Raw genomic sequence first — 17717 nt, forward strand, 5'->3', positions numbered from 1 at the left:
ACATAGATCAATAGATATGCATTAGATAGACTGCCGTTCAAAAGTTTGGGATCAGTACGATTCTTATGCTCATCAAGGCTGTATTTATTTGATCAAAAATACAGAAAAAACAATAATATTGTAAAATATTATTGCAATTTCTAATATCGGTTTCCTATTTTAATATACTTTAAAATATAATTTATTTCTGTGACACAGCGCTGAATTTTCATCAGCCATTACTCCAGTCTTCAGAGTCACATGATCCTTCAGAAATCATTCTAATATGCTGATTTATTATCAGTGTTGAAACTGTTGTGCTGTTTAATATTTTTTTGGAACATGTGACATTTTTTTTTATTTGATTCTTGGATGAATAAAAAGTTGAAAAGAACAGCATTTATTCAAATTAGAAATCTTTTCTAACAATATAAGTCTTGACTATCACTTTTTATCCATTTAACACATCCTTGCTGAATAAAAGTATTAATTTCTATAAAAAACAAAAGAAAGAAAAAATTTACTGACCCTAAAACTTTTAAATAGTAGTGTATGTTGTAACACAAAATTTCTATTTTGAATAAACACTGTTCTTTTTAACTTTTTATTTATCAAAGAATCCTGAAAAAAAGTATCACAGGTCTGAAAAAATATTAAGCAGCACTGTTTCCAACATTGATTATAAATCAGCATATTAGAATGATTTCTGAAGGATCACGTGACACTGAAGACTGGAGTAATGATGCTGAAAATTCAGCTTTGCTTCACAGAAATAAATTATATTTTAAAGTATATTACAATAGAAAATGTTATTTTAAATTGCAATAATATTTCAGAATATTCTGTAAATATATACATCCTTGATGAGCATAAGAAAGTTCTTTAAAAAAAAAACATACATACATACATACATACATATGTATATATATATATATATATATATATATATATATATAACATACATACATACATACATATATATATATACATATATATAAATAAAATGAAAATGGAAAAAAATGAAAATCCATTCACAAGTCCATTTTCATGAAAGATTTTCTTTTTTACAGTGATGGTCATGTTTGTATGTGTGAGAGAGAGCAATCACTGAGCTGCTTGGGAATGCAGACATGTTCAGCCCTGTTATGAATATTATCAGATGAATGCCTGTGGTAACCCTGAGGCCGGACACACACACACTCAAGTCTACCACTCACTAATGTGCTGTATACACACTCATAAACAGGCTCTTACATGCATGGAATGACACTGTTGAGACATACAAGAAACATACAAACACCAAAGCTTTGACGACTGACATCAGCTGCCTTTGTTTAAAGAGGCTGTTTGCTTTACGTCAATGTCTCTGCTTGCTCACACTGAATTACTCTGCTTCTCCTTTGGGTCAGAACTGTTCAGAATCAAAATACGGTCTTAATTATGTTGTTTCTTAATTTCACAATGAAACTAGCCCTACTCACAAGTCAACGGGCTGTTTTTCCAAATTTTTGACGTGTAAACTGAGAAAAAAATTTAATTGTCATTTCTGCCAGCTGAAAGCTAATATAATTCATGCAAGGTCCGTGTAAAAATAAATGTGTGCTTAGAATAAGAAAACATTATACAGTTTACACATACTGACTGTAATATTATGTAATGTGTCCCAAATAGCTTGCAGATTCAAATAACCAAATACAGATACTTCTACTGTTTCCATGTATTGATATATTTAGTACATATCATATTTATATATAATATTATCAATACCTTGGCAAAGTAAACATTCTTTATCATACTGATATTTAAATTTTAGATACTTGAATTAGTTCACTGGCCAAAAAAGAGCAATAGAGCCACCTAGTGAACAGAAGGTGTATTACAGCTTGAGAAACAGCTGTAAACATCCATAAAGTTACATAAAGAACAGGCCGAGAAGTGGGATTTTGGAATAAAATGAATAATGGACTGGTCTCAGTCGATCCAATTGTGAGATCAAGCTGATTCAGGTGACATATTGGATCATCAAGTGGGGTTGCCTTGATTCAAATTTTATTCTCTATGAATAGAATCAAGCAGCAGCAGTGACATATGAGAGACACTGAGGCAGTAAGCAAATAAACATATAGTGATATGACAAATACTGTAATATTAGATATATATTGTTATATTAGATATATATAATGTTACACTATATATAGTCAGATATGCAAAAGAAATCTATCGCTACCACTAAATATTGTAGAAACTTAATTTGCTGTAAAGTTGCTTTGCAACGATTTGTATCGTGAAAAGCGCTGTACAAACAAACTTGAATTGAATTGAATATATAGTGACATTATACATAGACATTTAGTACACTCAAAAGTTTGGGGTTAGTAAGATTTTTCTAAAGAAATTAAATACTTTTATTCAGCAAGGTTGCATTTAATTGTTCAAAAGTAAGAGTAAAGACATTAATGTTACAAAAGATTTCTATTTTAAATAAATGCTATTCTTTTGAACTTTCTATTCATCAAAGAATCCTGAAAAAAAAAACTAAAATATTAAGTAGCACAACTGTTTTCAACACTGGTGATGATTTGAAATGTTTCACAAGCAAAAAATTAGCATATTAGAAAGATCTGAAGGTTCATGTGACACCAAGGACTGAAAATTCAGCTTTGCCATTAAAGGAATAAATAACATTTAAAATATATTAAAAGTTATTTTAAATTGCACAAATATTTCATGATATTCCTGTTTTCTTGTCAAATAAATGCAGCCTTGATGATGAGCATAAGATACTTCTTTTTAAAAACTTATTAGGTGCATAATTTGGTATAAAATGAACTTTGACCTTATTAAGCCACAGTGTGCTTGTGTAATTGTGTTTGTGAACAGCAATAACACACGTCTCGTCACTGTCTTGTCCAGCAGCCCTGGCATCTGTTGCCCTGAGCGTTTATGAGCTGATTTAATCTGGCTCCCTCCACAGATGCTATTTCTCTCTCCCATTGCCCTCTTTCTCTCTTCTCCCCTGCCTCTCTTCACACTGTCGCTTCTCAATCTCTGAACCAAACTGCTAGTGCTGTGCTATCAGTCACCATGTTTCATTTTAAGGATGACATTCTCTAGGAAACCTGAAAACAAGGCAGTATTCTGTCCTGTCTCCCTCAGTGGCTTTCTCCCCCTTCCTCTTCTTGGCTTCAGATGAGGGCACTGCTGTGTACTACACTGCATAAAGTGTCTTCTCTTTCACTCTGAGAGGCTCTCTCAGACTCATTTACAGCAGAGAGTTCAGGACAGCGACCCGGGAGACAGAGGCGCTCTGTGATCTGTCTGAAGCGAGGCTCATTAGGGGAAGTTCAGAATGTCCCATTCCGTGAACAGCTCAACCACTCACACACACACACACACACAAAATGTCAAAGAAGATCGTTCTGTGCATATCCACCTGCTTTTTCGCTCTTTTCAAATAGTCTGAGCTTGTGTTAAAGGGATAGTTTTTCATGCAATAATAATTATTTTGTCTTAATTTACTCACCCACATGTCATTGTAAACCTGTATGACTTTCAAATAAACACAACAGGAGACATTTTGAAGAATGTGCTTCCATTTAAGTGAATAGGGTTTTAGGCTATTTAAAGTATCGTCCATATGGTTTGTGTGCTATATCAAGTCTTTTGAAGGTAGCTTTCTGTGAGGAACAGACCATAAGTTATTAATCAAAAATGTTTTTTTACTTTCATTCATAGATTTGACATAAATACGATCAGTGACTAATTGCATGTGGAAAACGGTGTTATCTTAGTATTATTTATATACTATTATAGTATTTTGTTGTTGTTGTTGATTTAAAGTTTCATTTAAAGTTGTAAGTTTTAGTGATTTTGTTATGTGCTTTTGTCATTTTTATTCGTTTTTAATATATTTTTATATTTAGTTTTATATTTTAGTACTTAGACTTTTTTTTAACTTAATATTTATATGTGACCCTGGACCACAAAAGCAGTCATAAGTAGCACAGGTATATTTGTAGCAATAGCCAACAATACATTGCATCGGTCAAAATGATCAATATTTCCTTTATGCCAAAAATCATTAGGATATTAAGTAAAGATCATGTTCCATGAAGATATTTTGTACATTTCCTACCGTAAATATATCAAAACCTAATTTTTGATTAGTAATATGCATTGCCAAGAACTTAATTTGGACAACTTTAAAGGCGATTTTCCTCAATATTTTGATTTTTTTGCCCCCTCAGATTCCAGATTTTCAAATAGTTGTATCTCGGCCAAATATTGTCCTATCCTAACAAACCATACATCAATGGAAAGCTTTTTTACTCAGCTTTCCAAAGATGTATAAATGGTTTTGTGGTCCAGGGTCACATATTTTATTTTGTCATCTTTAGTTCAATTAACCCTCTGGGGTCAGAGGGTGTTTTGGGGCCCAGGAGAAGTTTTGGCATGCCCTGACATTTGATGTTTTTTTCAGTATCTTAAAAACATATCAATGGCACAAACTGTCTTACAATAATATGTGAGCAGAGAAAACAACGTTTATGCGTTGTTAGTGAAAAACTTTGTTTTGTTATTATGACTATACACAAATAACACTAGACCCTTTGCCGTTTCAAACGATGCCTTATTCGTATTTGTACGATCAAAAATGACGGAGTATTTGTAGCTAAGTTGTAAGTTTTAGTGATTTTGTGAAGTGCTTTTGTCATTTTTATTATTAGTTTTTTTTTCAATATTTATATTATATATAGAAATTACATTTATATAGAAAAAATGAGAGAGACCGCAACGGTGCGGGCTGCTTCAACCCCAGAGGGTTAATGAAAATAATTTTTAATAGTTTTAAATAACACTGGTGGAAACGCAAATGAGATACGAGTTTATCATCACACAAATTTATCATATGGCTTCAGAACACTCATAAAGAGTACAATTCTTTTTTGTGTCCATTTTGGAGCTTGACAGCTGCAGTTTCCATCAATGTCCATTATATGGAAGAGCAGCATTAACATTCTTCTAAACTTCTCTTTTTGCATTCCACCGAAAAAACAAACGATTTGAACAACAGGGTGAGAAAAAAGATTTGACAAAATTTTTGAATTAACTTATACTCCATACCACAATGATAAAAAGCAAAACCTATATGTACAGTGGTGTTTAGCAAACATTTTGCTAACATCAGTGTTAATAAAGTTGTGTGTTCTAATTAAACACTGAGCCTGAAGGAATGACAATGTTAACAAAACACACACAGGCATACTGTAATAGTGTGTTTCACCACAGTCACATGGTCACAACTGCAAACACAAACAATCAGAATACCTCCAACAACAATTTTTTTTGCTAAAGGTATTCATTCAAAACTATAAAAACACTAATTTCCTTACTCTGGCTCCCTCTTGTGGCCAAACCATGTGTTTATTCCCACTGCAGCATTCCAATTACTTTCCACAGCGAGTGGGTGTGTGTGTATTTTTTTTTCGAGAGCTAAAGAAATCACATCCCACATTATTATATAATCTGCTCATTCCTTTTCTCGATTTCTCTTTCTCTCCCTCGGCTGAAAGTGAGTGAAATTAGCATACGCGAGGCTGTAATTAGAGTCATTTAACACCATATCTGTTAAAGCAACACATTACGTGATCTCACTGTCATCAAACATCCCATTTATCTTTATCAAACACGGGAAAACATCCATCAAGCATTCACTATTTCTGTTTAACCACATGGGCTGCAGGAATAACTATTCAATTACAGGTAAAAAATGCCTTTATTTGGCTGATAAAGACCTGAGAGCTCAATCGGTTGCATTAATAACAGTATTTATATTTATATTAACAGATATTTACTATGTTAAAATATTTCCCAAACATGCAGGCTATGCTCAAAAACAGATCAAGTTATCCCGAAATGTCTTCTGTTCAGTGTCATACCAGAGATGCTACTATTATATCTGTGGTTTCACTGCAGTCGAAAGCAAGACAGATCGGACAGGATTGTTTATCAAACAAACACAATTACAGGCAAGATTCAGAGCCAACCAAAACTCTATTACGACAAATCGGCCAATAGGATGTCAGAATGATTCAGGATGATGTCTCAACCTCTGGTTGTCATTTCAAAGGTCCTCTAGCAAATCTTGTTTCAAAAGACAGCTTCATTCCATCAGCACTAACACAACAATAACAGAATATATGGCTAAACACTCGTGTGTGTGTGTGTGTGTATAAATACAGGGTTCACACATTCACATATTTTTTTTTAAATAAAATATATACATGCTTATATATATATATACCCAAAAATATAGGAATAAAAACAGTCAATACAATGTATATTTATATATATATATATATTTAAATAATTTTACACTGAATGCAATAAAATATTATATTATATTATAGTATATTATCAAAACATTTATTTAAGATTTATTCACAATTTCCCCAGTTATATTTTATTTTATTTCCCTAATATTTCCAGGTTTCCCTTGACTGTGACCCTTACAATTCAAACACAAATGAATCTTTTAGAACTCGATTTCATCAGAACTTCAGAAGACAGGAAGTGAGGTAAGCAGGACTTACATTAATGAGCTCGATCTCCCAGATCTCACAATTACAGGCAAGATTCAGAGCCAACCAAAACTCTATTACGACAAATCGGCCAATAGGATGTCAGAATGATTCAGGATGATGTCTCAACCTCTGGTTGTCATTTCAAAGGTCCTCTAGCAAATCTTGTTTCAAAAGACAGCTTCATTCCATCAGCACTAACACAACAATAACAGAATATATGGCTAAACACTCGTGTGTGTGTGTGTGTGTATAAATACAGGGTTCACACATTCACATATTTTTTTTTAAATAAAATATATACATGCTTATATATATATATATTCTTGACCAGCTCCATGGAGGTGTAGCCGTTGATGAGGAAAGACTTGGTATAGTCTCCCAGCTCCAGAGACTCCAGCCATTCTGCCACTGAGGTGGGGTTATTTCCATCGTAACCAATGGGCCGCACCTTAAACATAGAAACAACCACATCAGTAACAAATCCAGAGGCTGGACACAGTTTGGGTTATAAATGAAGAGGTCTAGCAACAGGAAATGTTGTTATTCTGTGCTGGAAACACCTGCTTGGAGTGCTAGCATGAATTTCCATTCCGGTCCACACTGATATGGCGCTGGTCTAGCCGATAAATAGGAGACAGACAAGCTAACAAAACAAAATTGTGTTTTATTCCTAGGGAATCATTCCCGTATTTACTGATAAAAGAACATATACTGAATACACAGGCCTAGGATAAAAGCATCTGCCAAATGCATAAATGTAAATGCAGACCGAGAGAAGCTATCAGCTAAAACAGAGTTTGAAAGCGCTGACTGCAGATGAAAAGTTGAGTTTTTCTCTTTTCATAGTGATGAAAAGTCTAAGATGTAAAGTCTACTAAGATTGTCATATCTCTCTCTCACACACATACCATTTCCTGTCCTTAATCTTAAATTCAACTTCTTTTTAAAGCAATAACTTTCATTTTGAACCTAAAAATGAAAGTTCTGTCATCCTCTACTTTTGCATATAATGTAACTTAATAGACATCCAGTCCATTGAGCTCCAAAATGACAAAAGAAGCCGCAAAAAAGTTGAAAATTATAGGTAAAAAAGTGACTTTAATTGGATCTTTTCTTCCTAAAATGCTATTACATGGCTTCAGAAGACGTTTACTGGTGGTGTTTTGGAGCCCAAATCCACATTCGCGTTTCTAATATGGAAAAGAGCAACAAGAACATTCTTCAAAGTACCTTTTTTTGTGTTACACAGAAAAATTAAGTCATATTGAGGATGAGTAAATGATGAAAGAATTTTCATTTTTGGCTGAACTATCCCTTTAAACTCACCCCTTTCAGCTCATGTTTGAGGTTTTCACATCTGTTTGAATAAAAGCAGGTTTGCACATTAGTGTGTGTGTGTCCTTTCTATCTTATCACAACACAACCATTGCCCTCTGCGGTGTCCTTTCAGAGATTGTGAAGGAGAAAGGGAGTGCAAGGTTGTTTGGGACACAAGTGAGATTTATTTGATGTCGGGTCTCCTGCACATACGCACACACTCAATGCCAGAAGCTTTGCTGGATTACTCTAGAGGGGGTCTTACATTGACTATTCTTGGGGGAGGGTGCACCCTGGGAAGTGCGTGTGATAAATGTGGATACCATGAAACCTCATTTTGTAATGAAATTCAGGACACACACATGTAACACATGCAGAATTTCAATGAGCAGCACGTATTTTGTACGGCTACATTTCATTACAGTGCTCTTCATTTCAGTGTCTTTGTGTGTCATTGAAGTCAGTGATGCTCTCATCAGGATTGCCTGACCGTAACTTATCAACCTTTTATGAGTGAGCCATTACATTTGCAATAAGCGAGAAGTGAAGCCTGAGTATATCATCTTTAGAGCTTCACAGCCACTGGTTACTATTTGCTGTGGCTCAAAATGATTCATTGTTTTTCATGGAAGAAAGAAAATCCTGAGGGAATGTTGAATTTGTTTTAATTACAAATTTGCTTCCAAACACATTGTTATGTGTTATTTTTGGAGCTGAAAGCACCCTGTGGGAGCCCTAGGACGTCCCCGATGTCTGTACTCACCCTGGGCAGCAGGCGAATAGCCTGAAGAAGTCGTTGTCTGTGGGCAGAGTTTAAAATCCCGATCTCTAGCAGGTCCTGGTCCTCCACGACATTACTACCCTACAGTAAAAAAAAAAAAAAAAGTTACAAATCAAATAATTTGTACTACTGTAAAGGTTCAACAATAACATCTGTTCAAGTAGTTATAAAACATACAAATAATAATAATAATAATAATAATAATAATAATATTGCCCAGCAAAAATAAATAAATAAATAAAATAGTGTAATAATTTGGAATACTTTAGAATTAGGTTCACTGCAACAATGATACCTGTTGAAGTAGTAACAAAAGAATCAAACAAATAATAATAATAATAATCATAATCATAATAATAAACAATATTGCCCAACAAAAAATAATAAGAAGATATTAATAATAATTAGTAGTAATAATTTGGACTACTTTGGAATAAGGTTCACTGCAAAAATGATACCTGTTGAAGCAGTAACAAAAGAATCAAACAAATAATAATAATAATAATAATAATAAATGGATGGTAATTTATTATTATTATTATTATTATTATTATAATGCTTGGACAGAATCCATCTAGTTTACATGGACATACAATAAATAAGGCATAAGAGACAATTTGCTCTAATTAAAAAAATTGGCCTCTTCAGATCGCATGAGCATCCCAATCAGGAGATCCACAAGCCCTTCAAACATTATTCAAATCAACAATCCACAACTTGATGTGCACAGGTGCAAAAAACACATGCTGTCTTTAACACACACACACACACACACACACACACACACACATAGAGAGCGCTATTAAGCAACTGCTGTTTCATGTTGGGTTTCACCTTTAATGACCTTTCAGTTACTCCAATCAGACCAATCTACCTCCTATCCAACAGGGCCAGAGATCTGAAAAAACACACTATTCCTAACAAACACACACACATGCGGGCTTTCCTCATAGGATTAATAGTATCTCATTTCCGCCAAGTGATTCCCCTATCTACCAAAACACAAAACACACATACACAAAGATACACATGGAAATATAAGGTGAATGAAAACATGCTGACAGATAATGCACTCTGTGATGTGTCTATCACTCCACAAAGCTGGATAACCTTGATGATCCCACTCAAGTATAATATATAGCTGATGAAATCACTTCTGAGCACCAGCATCTGCTCCATTCACAGCACTACAATCCAGACCAGAATTCTGGCATGCCGAGTAGAGTTAGATTGATTGCAGGTGTCCCAAGACATTACTAATCAGTCACAGCACAGACCTGCTGGAAGCACACTGCTTGCTGCACACTGCATACTGCCTGCTATTTTCTTTAAATAGCACAGTATGCATTATGCAAAGATAAACGTTTGCAAGAGTATTATACTTCATTGCTGTCACATTACACTGCATGTTTAATTCAGCAAGCGGCATTAAGTTATCATCTTGGAAATGAATACACATTTAATCCAAGCTTGTGTAAAAACGTATGAACTCTTAACAGTTTGGTCAAATAATGGGTCAAGAAAAATATGTTTGAATTGAAATTACAGTTGCTAATTCCAGTTCATTTGCAATACAAAGGTCAAGTTGAGTCCATCGCATTTTGAATATTTCATTCTGTGCAAATTGTTCACAATTTGGAAACTTTGCACAGTATATATACTGCATACAGCAGAAATAGTATGAGTAGTGTGGTACAGTGAATTAATTTATGCATATAAATTATGCATTTAAATGCAAAAGTGCAGGCAACATAATACCATTTTAGATTAAATATGTTTAACAATATTAAATGTATTTCAATCAATGCAATCATTCATTGTTTAGCCCTAAAAAGAGAAATAATCTGCATTCTTGTGAGTAACTGTCTGAATGCAGATGTGCTGAACATTATTAGTAAACCACAAAAATAATTGTGTAAGCAATCCATCAATCCAAAAAAAACAAAAAAAAAACAAAACCCCTGTGTTTCATAAACACCTGTGAAGGTCGAGTAAATGATGATACAATTTTCATTTTTGGATCAGGAATCAGGCAATAGAAAACTGTGTGGCTATGTGATGCCACAACACATATAATCTATGTAGAACTTCACATTTCTTAAAAAATGTATTTGCGATAAACTGCCACAACCCATTCTCATCAACCAGTCTGTCAATCACCACCAAACTTTCTTTAAAAGATCTCCAAGTAGAGAAAAGTGTCCACAATAAAACTTAAAATGTAAGTGTCCATAAAAAAAATTAAGGGTCAGATCAAATTTCTTTTAGTATCAAAATGCAAATTACTAAAATAATACCACAGTGTGATTGTTGTATCATTCAAACAGTGTGAAGGTGAAAGATATAACAGCTCATGAAACAACAGCATCTCAAACCCTCATAGCAAGTTCAGAGTAAGATAAATGACCAGCACCATGACGCTAAATTGTTCGTCTCAAAACTCCCTGAAGTCCTGAAGCGAGGTACCGCTATCATCTCTCCGGCACTTAACTCACTCTCAGGAAATGCTGTTGCCTGGCTCTTTCAGACTGAATAAACTGTTTAAATTTTTACTTTTAAAATGTCACATTGGTTCCAACTAAATGTTTCAGGCCAGTGCCGTATTCACGCTCTTCCTAATACCAAGGGAACAAGCGACTACACACTGCAGTCTGTTTTATATATATATCTGCTTTAAAGGGGTCCTATTATGCTCTTTTACAAAGTCTTGATTTTGTTTTGGGGGTGTACTAGAACAGGCTCTCATACTAGGTTGTTCGAAAAACACATTATTTTTCACATATTTTACATTATTACAATACCTCTCTCCCCAGTCTGGCATGAACGGCTCGAATAGTTCCTGTATCAAATGAAGGCCCGCCTTCTGAAATACGAAATGTGCTGTGATTGGTTAGCTGGGCCAGTGGGCCAGTGTGTGTTGTGATTGGCAGCACTCGGTGCCTGGTCGGGAAATGTCATGCCCCTTACCATAGCCGTCTGCGAGCTTCAGTGTAAATATTGCGTCAAAATCAAATCAATTTGAGCGCGATTTAAACCCGGATGATTGTAACCACTCTAAGTTCGTCTGCCTTGGGAAAGCTAGCGTGTCTCTGACATAGTGATAACACTCGTTGCCTTCTCTAGTGCAGCTCAACCAGGTCTCGTCCCATTCGTCGATATTTGTGATATCACAAATCCCAGTAAATATGCGTTGTAGTCCAAACGAGTCGTTCGTTGTAGTTTTTGAAAATTGATTTCTGTTAAATAAAATATCTCCTTTTGAATTGGACTTTGAGCTTTGTAACTTTGCAGATCTTTTTTATGCTCAAACAGCAACATTACAGACTAACTAAAGTTGAAAAAGTGAAAAAGCATAATAGCACCCCTTTAACATTCAAGCAGAGAAACTTTACAGGCCCAACACATCAGAAGGAAGCAGCAGACCTCCATCTAATATTAATTGTATCTGAAGGCCTTTCAGAAGCTCCATCCTACAGAGACCAGAGAAAAAGGGAGTGTGTCTTTGTGGTTCATCCAGATGTCCCATTCATTCAGAGGAGATGCTTTTGCTAGAGGCATAAAATTACATAGTAATGAACTGCTGACTGGACTAAAACACTTAAAGGTGATGGGTGCAATTTTTTGCATTTTAAAACACTTATCCAAGTTTAATGTGCAGAGACAACACTCAACCAATGCCGTGAGTTTGGGGCAGGATTATCTGTTTGACTGACTAATGGCAGATGTGACAAAAGTTCGGGAGTCTTATATGCCATTTTTTTCTGTACAAAAGACTGAAAAGGGAGCAAAGTGACATCACTACTACCGTTAGACTTCAGTGACTGCATTGGGAAATGTTTAGGATTCATTAACACACATTTCCACAGTATCACTGGCTCAGTAAGATTTTTTTATGTTTTTAAAAGAAGTCTCTTATGTTCATCAAGGCTGCCTTTATTTGATCAAAATGCAATACTAATATTGTGAAATATTATTCAAACTGAAATAACTGCTTTCCATTTTAATGTATCTTAAAATGCAATTTATTCCTGTGATGGCAAAGCTGAATTTTCAGCAGTCCAGTCTTCAGTGTCACATGATCCTTCAGAAATCATTCCAACATGCTGATCTGGTGCTCGAGAAACATTTCTCATTATTATCAATGTTGAAAACAGTTGTGCATGATACTTTTTGCTTTTTCAAGAATGTTTGATGAATAGAAAGTTTAAAAGAACAGCATTTATTCAAAAAAAGACCTGCCCCAACTGCCCTGTAAAGGAGCGTTTAGAGTGCAGTTATATGCCCCTAAAATTCTAAATACTGGGGCCAAAACGCTCCTGTTTGAGATTTTGTCTCATATTTATATATTAGTTAAGCAATATCACACGAGCAATGAGTGCAATATCACACAAGTGCCGTTTTTGTCCCAAGTAGCATGAGTGATATCGATTTTATACAACAGTTCAATAAATACTAACCTAATACTATGTTATATTTTAGACACAATATTGTCTGTTTTTGCTCAGTTTTGCCAGCACAAATATTACCAATTAAAGCCACAGCAGAACTGTTGTGCACCCCCGAGCAACACACAATTTCTGAATGAATCTGCCTTTTGAATGAATCAGGTGAACCATTGATTCAATGGCCCATTCATAAGGACAGAATTTACTTAATTACTGAATAATTCCGCCATTTGAACAATCAAATGAATGACTAATTTACTGCCACCTACTGGCAGTTTTAGTTTCTTATTTCTAGAGTATCATTTTAATAATTAATAAAAAATCGGAAAATAACTTATTAAAAAACTTATTAAAGCGATAGTTCACCCAAAATTTAAAAAATCTATCTAAAGCTTTTTTTAAAAAACTTTATTACATGCTTTTCTCATATAACACAAAAATGGCTTTAAATTATCTTTTGTGGGTAATTTCACAGCCAAATTTAATTTGTGATTAATATGTGATTAATTATATTAATTCATCATTAATCACCACATTGTGTAATTAATTAGATTCAAAATTTTAATAGACTGACAGCCCTAATTTTTTTAACAATGTAAATGTCTTAACTGTCATGTTTGACCAATTTAATGCATCATTGCTGAATAAAACTATTAATGTCTTAAAAACTCTTACTTAACTGAAACTTTTGGATGGCAGTGTATAAATAGTATATATGTCATTAATAAGCCTTACTTCCCCCTCTTTCCAAAAAAAAAAAAAAACCATCTGGCTAATGTGAGGTTTTAAACACAATCATGTGTAGCTTAAGCATATATAAAAGCTATTTATTCAATTAAAAATACTTATATGTGAAATTTTTCTCTCAGTGAGTGTTTGCACCTGTACAGGTGAGGTTGTGCAGAAAGCCCCTATATGGAGATGGTTAGGCTTGTATTATACTAATATCTAAACGCAGGCACACACATTCCTGCCTTTAGAATAACTGAGATTCATCAATATTATAACCAAAACAATTTTATGCTAATGCACCTGTTGTGAATCCAGTGGAACTTTAGCATGAAAACAATGTAGAACTGTGAGCAATTATTAATTACTGAGAACCACCGTGAGCATGTTTATAAATAGAGTTTTGATTGTCGTACCTCTTGGATAAGGTCACGTTCAGTATTTTATATTGCTAGCAGTTAAAGCTGTCAATGTCGGCACTACGATGGGTGCTGACAAATCAACACTGGCTTCGGGAGGTTTTTAAACACCCTATTTAAAAAATGCTCTGCGGGGAAACAGTGTAATCCATTTCCCTGACAACAGTTGGGAAGGAAACACAGATTTCATAAAAAATTCTACAGCTAAAATACTCTGTACTCTATTCTTTTCTCTCTGCTGTTGCCTCGGCAACCACAGGAATGGATGCAGGTCAGAGCTGGGGGAGGGTAATCAGCATGAGCAACTAAACACTCGCAAAACGACTCATTACACACACAAACATATGCATGAGCATCCGATTCAGTCACACAATGTATAAGATTTAGTCAAAACGCCATTATCCATCAGCTCAGTGCAGTTTATGCCTGCACGTGGACTACAGTTCCCACAAGTCTGTGGCTCACCTGTAAACGTCACCTGCTTTAGTAACTGAATCTCACTGATATCTGCACTAGGACAGTCATTTAGAATAAATCTGTCCTTCTGAAAAGCAACAGATACTTTAAGCAAAGCAGCAGTAGTTGTGAAATCATGTCTTTTAGTAAAGCCACAGTCTGCAACAAATAAATTAGAAGTCTAAAAGCGTAGAGCTATACACAATGCAAGAGAACTAAACAGATTGCATTGAGTCACTGTATCTACTCAAAGACATTGTTCTAGAAGCTTGCAGCAGGGTGAAACGAGTGATCTTAAAAGTACAATAATAATAGCAAGATCACTTAGGAGTTTCTGAATATTGTACACTTAATCAGTATTTGTGTCTTGTATTCAAATCTTAGACTTAATTAATTGACTTAAAGGAATAGTTCATCCAAAAATGAAAATTTTGTCATAATTTACTCACCCTCATGTCGTTACAAACCTGTTTGAGTTTCTTTCTTATGTTGAACACAAAAGAAGATATTTTGAAGAATTTTAAAGAACCAAACAGTTGTTGGTCCCCACTGGGTTCCATAGTAGGGAAAGAAATACTATGGAGGTCAATGGCAACCACCAACTGTTTGAATACTAGCATTCTTCAAAATATCTTCTTTTATGTTCAAAATAAGAAAGAAACGCATACAGGTTTGGAATGACAAATCTAAATGATGACAATTTTTGTTTTTGGGTGAACTATCCCTTTAATTCTAGACATATTCTTGAAAATGAGGTTTTCTTACTCCTCTGGCAATTTTTTCCCACTAAATTCTATTAGATTTACACTTAAAACAAGTAAAACAATTTGCCAAAGGAGTATAAAATATTCAGGATACATTATCTGAAAACAAGCCTTAATATCAACAATAAATAATGCAAGTTTGACTCATTTATGTGGGTTTAAGCACATTAAGGCATTTCTAGTATAAACAAGACAAAAATGTTTGCAGAGTACTGTTTGTTTTACACTGACCACTGTGCGTGTTAGAAGTGTTAGAAAATGAGTTAATGGGTCACTCATGACGACTTGTGTGGTTTTCAGTGCACTTTCAGTTCATCATTGCACTACCCTGTGGAAAAACAGCATAAGCTGATCAACAACATTGTTTCTTAACAAGAAAGATTTCTTTGGCCAACCAGCAATTATTATTATTCTTTGGCCAACCATGCTTGTTGACCAGCTTAAGCAGTTAAATACACTATTCTGATCCATCAGTTATACCAGCACTAACAAAATACCTAAGCCTAGTATGATTTTTACAATTCTGCTTTCTGAGCTACATTTCAACCAAAACTGTGATCGCTCTCTGCAGAAGAGTTTACTGGTAATCATAAATTGATCGACTCTTCCCGGAAATAACATCTTCCAACTTGCCCCTTCATCTCTACAGGTGCTCCTAAACAACTATGATTGCTTTGGTAGTTGAAGATGGATTGCCTCAACACTTTCTCCCCCAAAACACACACCAACACAAACCAGGCAAACGCATTCATGCATCTGAACACGCCCACGGTGGACATGTTTTCTGCATTGTCAGAGGAGTGACGTTAACCACGTGTTGGAATGCAATGTATCAATGAGTACCCATGCAGCACTGCACAAAGGTAATCATGAAACAAATAATGTGCAATATTATATATAATTTTAAATGTATTTACATTTCTATAATTTACTCTATTTCTATAATATATTTTTGTTCAATTTCTATTTTCCAATAATTTAGCTCTGTTACAGAACACCCAGTTACTAAAACTTCTATAATCGTCTAAACTAGACATGTTAGATCAAATATTTATAATGAAAACGTATAATTAACTAAATCTCTTTGCGTTCCAAAGTTCCCAAAGAGCTGATATGGCAGTACAGACTGGAAACATACAGGGCCAGGCAATACTCACATGTGAAACGTAACAATATTCAAGAAAATATTGTGTTATGTAACAGAAGACCAACAGATTAAGATACTGGACATCTCACATAATCACAGAACAGCTCACCTGAGGACACAAACACTCAAGTACACATGCAAACCCACACCACCCACAACAAGCAACTTATGACTAATGAAAAAAAGACACACTCAGAAAACTGGCCGCAGGGAAAGACAGAGATGGAAGTGTGAAGGAGACACTCACCATAAACTGAACGTTGTCGAAGCCGTTAGACAGCAGGTGGTTTTCGTACTGCACGAGACCGATGTTGTCCAGCCACTGTCCCACGGACTGGACGGGGCAGCGGGGACCTATCAAGGGGTGCAGAGGGAGGCGTTTGAGAAGTGAGTAGCCATCCACCCGGTAGCAGCGACAGTCCGGCTGCGAGAGCTGGCACTGCCACATCATGTTCCGTGCAAAGTGACTGTCAAACGAACCCGCCATGCTCAACAAGCCACGGAGAGCGCGAGTGGAAACGGGAGAGACAGAAAGAACGAGAAAAAGGAGGTAGGAAAGTGATTTCAAGGAACAGAAGAAAGTAATGCTCAGAAAACAGCTGAGAGAGGGAGGAAAACAGAAAGAGAGAGCAAATTAGAAGAAGAGGGTCCTCTCAGGAGAGTGAGCGTTAGGGTCCGTGCTGGTGGAGAAGTACGCCGGCTGTGGAGGTAGACATGCTGAAGGCTCCAAATTACATCCACAAGAGAGATGCGGATTACCAACGCTGTGCTGCTCAACGTGTCTCTCAACCTGTGGAGAGTGCAGGCATGTGTGTGTGTGCGCGTTTGCGCGTGCGGGAGGGAACAAGCGAGCGTGCGCGAAAGAGGATAGGAATGACAGCGTGCAGCTTGCTTGGTAGATTTCTGTTTCTCCAGCACTCCCACACTCATTTGTATGCCTCTGCATCCTGTGCCACTGTGCGCTCTCTCTCTCCCTCTCCCTCCCTCTCGGTCTCTCCTTCTCCCTCCCTTCTTTCCACTAGCTGTATCTCACATTGCCGATAATAGCCATCAGATCAACCCCAGCCTCTCTGTCTGAGTGCAGAAGCTGCTGTTG

At 35.6% G+C, this 17717-nt stretch overlaps 1 protein-coding gene across 1 annotated transcript in view; it reads right to left on the minus strand.

Moving 5' to 3' along the window:
- Positions 1–17717, minus strand: part of anks1b (ankyrin repeat and sterile alpha motif domain containing 1B) — a 183630-nt gene that overhangs the window by 35875 nt on the left and 130038 nt on the right. The window contains exons 15-18 of the mRNA XM_016534846.1: positions 16869–16975; positions 8644–8742; positions 6885–7011; positions 6573–6598 (exon numbers count right to left, since the gene is read on the minus strand). Coding sequence (XP_016390332.1) covers positions 6573–6598; positions 6885–7011; positions 8644–8742; positions 16869–16975 — 359 coding nt within the window. The remainder of the gene's footprint in view (positions 1–6572; positions 6599–6884; positions 7012–8643; positions 8743–16868; positions 16976–17717) is intronic.

The sequence above is a fragment of the Sinocyclocheilus rhinocerous genome, unplaced genomic scaffold (assembly GCF_001515625.1).
Source record: "Sinocyclocheilus rhinocerous isolate Xijiao unplaced genomic scaffold, SAMN03320098_v1.1 scaffold153, whole genome shotgun sequence".
Lineage (NCBI taxonomy): Eukaryota > Metazoa > Chordata > Actinopteri > Cypriniformes > Cyprinidae > Sinocyclocheilus > Sinocyclocheilus rhinocerous.